Below are 7,685 nucleotides of genomic sequence, written 5' to 3'. Positions count from 1 at the left end.
AGCTAATATGAGAACAATCACCTAAGTAGAATGTTTACCTCTGAAATTAGGGCTATATTTTTCTAAGGCTGTTTATGTTAGAGTGTTGCATTCTATATATTCTTGCTAGCTTCCCCTTAAGAATATAATAGGTGTAAAAAAGTAAACTAACAAAAAATAAGACCTACATTGAGTGCAATGTTTTTATAATACTGCTTGGCATGTGAGTGCTGAGAGAGAGAGAGAGAGAGAGAGAGAGAGAGAGAGAGAGAGAGAGAGAGGCAGAAAGAGTAAGGTATGGAAAGGCAGTCAGGGAGGCAAAGATACAACGTACAGAGACAGATAAAGAAAGAAAGACATGAGGAGAGAGAGATAGCAAAATAAAAATAGTGAAACAGTGAGACAGAGGGACAAAGACAGAAACAGACATAAGTAGAAAAACACAAAGAGAGACTGATAGAGACTGAGAATGACAGAGACACTGAAAGAAACAGAGTGCATGAGAGACAAATAAAAGTGACAAAAGATAGAGAAAAAAAGATTAAAATACAGGGTGACAGATGGAGACAGAGTTGTGGGAAAGGAAGGGACAAACAGAGACAGAGACAGAAATACAGAGAAAGAGAAAAAGAGAATATAAAAGAGCAAATGAGATGCTTATGATACATTCATTAAAAAGTTATTTTGTTTTTCTTCAGTCACCTGTTTCTTACCTTCCTATTTTCCGAGAAGCTGTTTCAAAGAACCTGGTCCTGGAAGCCACCCTGTAAACAGAAGCCAACCAAGTCCCATGAATTGATTTGGAATTTCTATGAGAACTAATGGCCAATGAAAGAACAAGAAAATATGAACCAGATGGGCCATCAATGCCAGGGTCTGCCTTACCTTACAAAGAACTTGGGTCTGAGGGAAAAACCCAAATATGAGAATGTGAAATGGTTCAGGGATAATAGGCACCCTCAGTTCTATGGTTGATATCTCTTGCTACCTGTTGGTTCAGAATGGTCTAAGTACGTTGCCCATTCAGGCTATTCTTGGGAGAAATAAGTGAAACAAGTCCTACGTTTCAAAGTATAATGTTTGGCATTGTGTAAATACACTTAGCTAATTAGTCAAAATGGCGAAAGCTTTTAAAAAATTGGTTCCATGCCCTGGCTGGTGTGGCTCAGTTGGTCGTGCTGCAATGAAGGTCACCAGTTCGATTCCTCGTCAGGGCACATGACTGAGTTGCAGGTTCAATCCCCAGTAGGGGGCGTGCAGGAGGCAGCCAATTGATGTTTCTCTCTCACATCAATGCTTCTCTCTCTTTTTCTCTCCCTTCTCTTCTCTCTAATATCAATAAAAACATATTAAAAATAAATAAAATAAAAATTGCCTGATTTTACAATTATGGAAAACAAGAGAGACAAAAAAAGAAACACCAGGAGGAAATATCCTGAGAGGGGTCTCAGGCAATGACTGAGGAGAGGCCAGCCAGTTTGGCTATGGAAGCTTTACCTCTGGCTCCTTGGTTTGCAGCCCAGCCTCAGGTAATGTGTGGGACATCAGCTCAGCTCATACCCTGCAAGAGGTTCTCTGGAGAAGCTGAGTCATTTTGGAAGATTTTTTAAAAGTCATGCCTCGCTTTAAAAAAAAAGCACCTCAAGGCATAAGTACAATGAATGAATCTGTTCATTAAATTACTTTTAAAACCAGTAGCAATAACAAGAAAAAAAGAAAAATTCCAGAGCCAAGGGAGCATGAAAACAGAAGGTAATCTTACCACCCATCAGACATCAATATAGCTAGAAACAATGGTTCTCTTATTAGGCACTAAGGTTCAAGCTCGTCAGCTTTGGGGAAATCTCTCAGCCTTCAGTGTAGAGTAGAACACTGAACAGAGCTGGTCTGTGCATTTCCCTAGACTATGAAGTGAATGAGGCCTAGGATTGTGCACTGTACACCCTTCAAAACCATAATGGTAATCCTGAAAGCCTTCCTGGTGGCCTAAGTTTGGCCTGAGGTCAAGGATGAAGAATAACCCCACTTACACAGATGATGGGATTTCCCCTGCATTGCCAACTACAATATCTGGCTTTGTTTTCTGGGGAGTAGCTGCCCGGCAGAAAGGATCTGGAGGTCTCACTGGGGGACGGATGATGGTTGGCTTTTCTCCTGGAGGCCACACTTTGCTGAAACTGTCAGAGTCTCCTGGAAGAAAAAAACAATATAAAAAACTTTGATGGTTATCCAAATGGAATATAAAAAACTTTGATGGTTATCCAAACGGAAAACTACACAATACCAAAGCTATCTAGGCCATCTCCTTTGGCATCATTTCTCTTTGGTCACTAACAACTCTGGATTTTTGTTTCTTTATAATTCTTCCAGCAGTTATATATGGAGGCACCTGTGTTTGAAAATCAGCTCTGAAGTTTGTATTTTTGTGACCTAGGGCCGTGGTCAGCAAACTGCGGCTGGTGAGCCACATGCGGCTCTTTGGCCCCTTGAGTGTGGCTCTTCCTAAACCTTAGGAGTACCCTAATTAAGTTAATAACAATGTACCTACCTATATAGTTTAAGTTTAAAAAATTTGGTTCTCAAAAGAAATTTCAATCGTTATACTGTTGATATTTGGCTCTGTTGACTAATGAGTTTGCCGACCACTGACCTAGGGTATTCACAACAATTTTCTGAGTCTCAGTTTCCTTATATGTATAATTAATACCAATAATATAGTATTTTACAAAGATATTGAGATATTTTAATTACATACTATATGTTTAGTACAGTGCCAGGCACACAGTAGGTGCTTAGTCAATGTTTGATGATAAATTTCAATTTGTTAAATTCATCATCATCAAAACTCAAGCTTTTTTCACTTAGGTCTTGACTCTTGTATCAGCCTCTTAACTTGCCTTCCTACCTCTGTCTCCAGTTTCCAGGTCAGTCTGTAGAAAATAAATATACATAATTTTTTAAAATGTTCTTATTGATTTCAAAGAGGAAGGGAGAGGGAGAGAGAGATAGAAACATCAATGATGAGAGAGAATCATTGGTTGCCTCCCGCACACACACACCCCCAATAGGGATCAAGCCCACAACCCAGGCACATGCCCTTGACCAGAATTGAACCCGGTACCCTTCAGTATGCAGGCCAATGCTCTATCCACTGAGCCAAACCAGCCAGGGCTAAATATACATAATTTTTATAAGACGTTTCTGGCAAAAGTATGGTAAAATGGATGCACTTACAAATATTTGGTGGCACTGTACACCGGGCTTATTCTATCTTGCAGCAGTGTGGATGAAATGCAAAATCATATAGGTGAGACATTTCATACTTAGTGATCAAGTTGATCCACTTTGGGGATAAGATCCAAAGGAATTTAACCCAAAGAAAAGAAATTAAAACAACAACAATCCTCATGCACTGCTGGTGAGAATACAGAGTGTTGTAGCCACTGTGGAAAACAGTATGGCATTTTCTCAAAAAATTAAAAATGAAACTCCCATTTGACCCAGTAATCCCACTTCTAGGAATGCATCCCAAGAAAACAGAAACACCAATCAGCAAGTATATATGCACCCTTATGTTCATAGTAGCACAATTTACAATAGCTAAGATTTGGAAACAGCCCAAGTGCCCATCAGCAGATGAGTGGTACATCTACACAATGGAATACTATGCTGCTATAAAAAGAAAGAGCTCTAAACATTCACAACAGCATGGATAGTCCTGGAGAGCATTATGCTAAGCGAAATAAGCCAGATGGAGAAAGGTAAATATCACATGATGTCACTCATTTGTAGAATATAATGAACAAGATAAACTGATGAACAAAAATAGATCCAGAGCTATAGAAGCATCCAACAGACCATCAAACCTCAGAGGGAAGTCAGGGAAGGGTAAGGGGGTTAGAGATCAACCAAAGGACTTGTATGCATGAATATAAGCATAACCAAAGGACACAGACAGTAGGAGGACGGGGATATGGGCTGGGCAGCGGAAGCGGCCAAGAGAGGTCAATTGGGGGGGGGGGGGGAATGGGAAGAGACATATGTAATACTGTCAACAATAAAGAATTTAAATTTAAAAAAAGAAAAGAAAACAATCGGAAGAATACATGTTTCTTAACAGCAAAAAGTCAGACCCAAACAAATGAGTCAATGCTTACAAGCATTTAACCAAAACGTGTTATGTATGAACTGACAAGGACTTGGGCCAGATAAAAAAATATATGCATATCTACGCTAATAAAAGAGAAACATGCAAATTGGTGTCACTCCGCTACGCCCACCAGCCAATCAGGATGAGTATGCAAATTAACCCAGCAAAGATGGTGGTTAATTTGCATATGCAGGCACAGGGCGAAGACTGAAGGCTCCGCCCAAGCGAAGACTGAAGACGACTGAAGACTGAAGAGGCTTGGCTTCTCCGTGCTGTTCAGAGCAGAGAAGCCTCCAGGCTTGGCTTTTCCACTGCGGTTGGAGCGAAGGCCTGGGTTCCAGGTGCTGGAGGAAAACTGGAGCCGGCAGCCAGGGGAAGGAAGGCCTATTGCACGAATCTCTTCATGCAATGGGCCTCTAGTAAAATAATATAAGTAAAAAATGTCCACAAAAATAATCATGGCCTGATGGACACAATATGGAAATAGACACATGCACAACTATGCAAGGGTGTTAGATCTTTATATTCATTAAGATTTCCTCTATAAAAAATTTAAGGTAAATGTAAAAATATTAACTTTAATATTTTAATACTGTTATAAGATTTACCCTAAGTATTTTTACAGTTTTTCTCCTCCTTAAAGATCTTCCCAGTGACTATGTACAGAATAAAGTTCAAATTCCTTAACATAAATTCAAGGCCCCCTGATTTAGTCTCGAATTATCATCCCAGGCACTAATTCTAGACTATAACTACAGAGAATATGGAGTTGGGTAGACATGTCTTTGAGGCCATGTTCTGCTACTTCCAAGCTCTGGGACCCTGGGCAGTTATTTCACCTCTTTGAGTATAAATTTCTTCACCTGGGAAGTGGGTATAATAATCCCTCCTCACAAGATGATTGTAAATACTAAATTAGGTAGCCAATAGAGAATGCCTAGCATACATCAGGAGTAAGTAAGTGTCACACTCTGTCCTGCTTCTTGTTTGATACATGCTCCTATTCTCATCTCTTAACTGTATTGTAACCATTCCTCAACACTCAGCTCAAATCTTAGCTCTCTGAACACTCCACCTGGCATAGCTAATTCCCATCCATGTAAACACTCATGAAGTGCTATATATTGTCATATGGGTTTTTTAGTCCCTCCAGCTAGCCATTCTAATGAGGGAGACATATATGAAAAGAAACAATAATAATAAAGTGTGATTGATATCCTAGTGGAGGAATGAAACAGGTACTATTCACATACACACATACAAATTCTGTCTCCCCATCTAGACTGTGTCTTACATTTCTGGACAAGCTATTATCCTTAGCATCAAGCTAGGTACTCTGAAAAAAAATGACCCAAATAGTAATCTAATTTTTCTAACTTACTTTATACCACTCAAAGCACTCTCCCAGAAAACTATTTGGTGTTCACAATAAGCTTGGAAGGAAAGAACAGACGGATCTTACTTACTGTCTCCATTTTAAAAAGAAAGAAACTGAATTCAGTTGATGTGGCTCAGTGGTAGAGCGTCAACCTATGAACCAGGAGATCTCAGTTCGATTCGTGGTCAGGGCACATGCCCCAGTTGTGGGCTCCATCCCCACTGTGGGGCATGCATAAGGCAGCCAATTGATGATTCTCTCTCATCACTGATGCTCTTATCTCTCTCTCCCACTCCCTCTCTGAAATCAATAAAAATATATTTTTTAAAAAAGAAGGAATCTGAGGTTTGGAAAGGTGAACTGACTCACCCACAATCACATATGTAAGCGGTAGAGTGATGATTGGAAGCCCTATCTCCTATATCTGCATCCACTGTTCTTCCCAGTGTCTGCTGTTTTATTATTATCTATATACTAGAAGCCTGGTGTTCAGCAGACATCATAGCAACCTATTGTTCAGTTGTTACACCATTCGGTCTATTTGCATAATAGGGTTTTATATCCTATATAATAAAGAGGTAATATGCCAATTGACCATCATGCCCTCGCACAAGATGGCTGCCCCCATGTGGTCAAAGATGGCCGCCCCCATATAATCACAAGATGGCCACCACAAGATGGCCAGCAGGGGAGGGCATTTGTGGGCCATCAGGCCAGCAGGGGAGGCCAATGGGGGGGGACCAGGCCCGCAGGGGAGGGCAGTTAGGGGCGACCAGGCTGGCAGGGGAGGGCAGTTGGGGGGGACCAGGCCTGCAGGGGAGGGCAGTTGGGGGCAACCAGGCCTACAAGAGAAGGCAGTTGGGGGCGACCAGGCTGGCAGGGGAGGGCAGTTGGGCATCGATCAGGCTGGCAGGGGAGTGGTTAGGGGTGATCAGGCTGGCAGGCAGAAGCGGTTAGGGGCAATCAGGCAAGCAAGCAGGTGAGCGGTTGGGAGTCAGCAGTCCACCAGGGGCATGCACAGAACATTGGCAGCAGGCAGCAGAGCATGGAACATGGCAGGTGTCGGCTGTGGCAGGATGGTGGAGCAGGTGAGCAGGGGTACCAGACCAAGGTGCAACACCAGTCACTGTCATCTGGGCAAGCCTCTGGTGGTTACTGAAAATTCTTTGCTCCCATGCCCCATGGTCCTGCCCAGCGCTTGCACCTGCTGCTGGCACGGGCCCTGCTCGCACCCGCTGCCAGTGCCAGAGCTTCCGCTCTCACCCGCTGCCGGTGCCCGGTGCTGGTCCTGATAGCTTGGCACCATCAGCGGGTGTGAGCGGTGGCTGCTGGCCCCAATTGCCCCTGAACGCTTCTCCACCTCCCCTTGCTACTGAGGGGTAATCAGGGCAGCAGCCTCTGGTCACACCCACTGATGGTACCAGCCCCCCCTTGCACCTGCTGCTGGTGCCAGCCCCAATCGCTCCACTGTCAGTGGGTGTGAGCAGGGCTGGTGCTGCCAGCGCATGGATGTGGCAGCAGGCAGAGAGGGGACCGGGGCTGTGGTGGGAGGAGCTGGGTGGGAGCATGGAGGAGGGGCCGAGACCCGCCCCTGTGCCCACCACAACCTTGCGGCCCACAGTTCCTTTCAAGGTGCACGAATTCGTGCACTGGGCCCCTAGTTAGTAGTAATAATAATAGTGGTAATGATAATAAAATAACTGGTATAACTTTAGTTACCTTTTTACTGAACACCTGCTCTGTTCCAGATAGGATTTATCTCTGTATTCACAAAAGGCCCAAGTAAATTGCTTAGCATGCAACTGGCATTTAAAAAGTATTGAGTAAAGAAAAATCTAGTTATTCCCATTAAAGGGACAATGAAAAAAGCTTTCATTCCCTCTTTAAGTCCCCACTTGTGCCATCTGTGATACATACAAACAATGATATACCCACATTTCAGGGCTATTTTGAAACCTAAATAAAAAGGTGTTCAAAATATTGGATTTTGCTTGAGAGCTTTTGTCCCCAGCCTTATGCTCTCATAAGAAATGCACACAAATGATCTAACATAGACTTCACCTCCAGAGGCTTAAAACTGAGTTGGAGAATGAAGTCACACTCATTGGAAATATGTGAAAACTGTAACTCTGCATCCACATTAGAGGTCCAAACTTGGGTGCCCAAAATAAGTAAGGT

General features: G+C 42.8%; 1 protein-coding gene across 2 annotated transcripts in view; it reads right to left on the bottom strand.

Moving 5' to 3' along the window:
• OPHN1 (oligophrenin 1) overlaps positions 1-7,685 on the bottom strand; it is a 489,623-nt gene that overhangs the window by 5,963 nt on the left and 475,975 nt on the right. For both annotated transcript variants that reach the window (XM_006082933.3, XM_006082934.3), the window contains 2 exons: positions 2,010-2,169; positions 693-743 (listed from right to left, as the gene is read on the bottom strand). In XM_006082933.3, the coding sequence (XP_006082995.1) occupies positions 693-743; positions 2,010-2,169 (211 nt within the window). The remainder of the gene's footprint in view (positions 1-692; positions 744-2,009; positions 2,170-7,685) is intronic.

Source organism: Myotis lucifugus, unplaced genomic scaffold, assembly GCF_000147115.1.
Source record: "Myotis lucifugus unplaced genomic scaffold, Myoluc2.0 scaffold_4, whole genome shotgun sequence".
NCBI lineage: Eukaryota > Metazoa > Chordata > Mammalia > Chiroptera > Vespertilionidae > Myotis > Myotis lucifugus.
The sequence above is the reverse complement of the archived record's forward strand: the minus strand, read 5'-3'. Positions and strand labels throughout refer to the sequence as shown.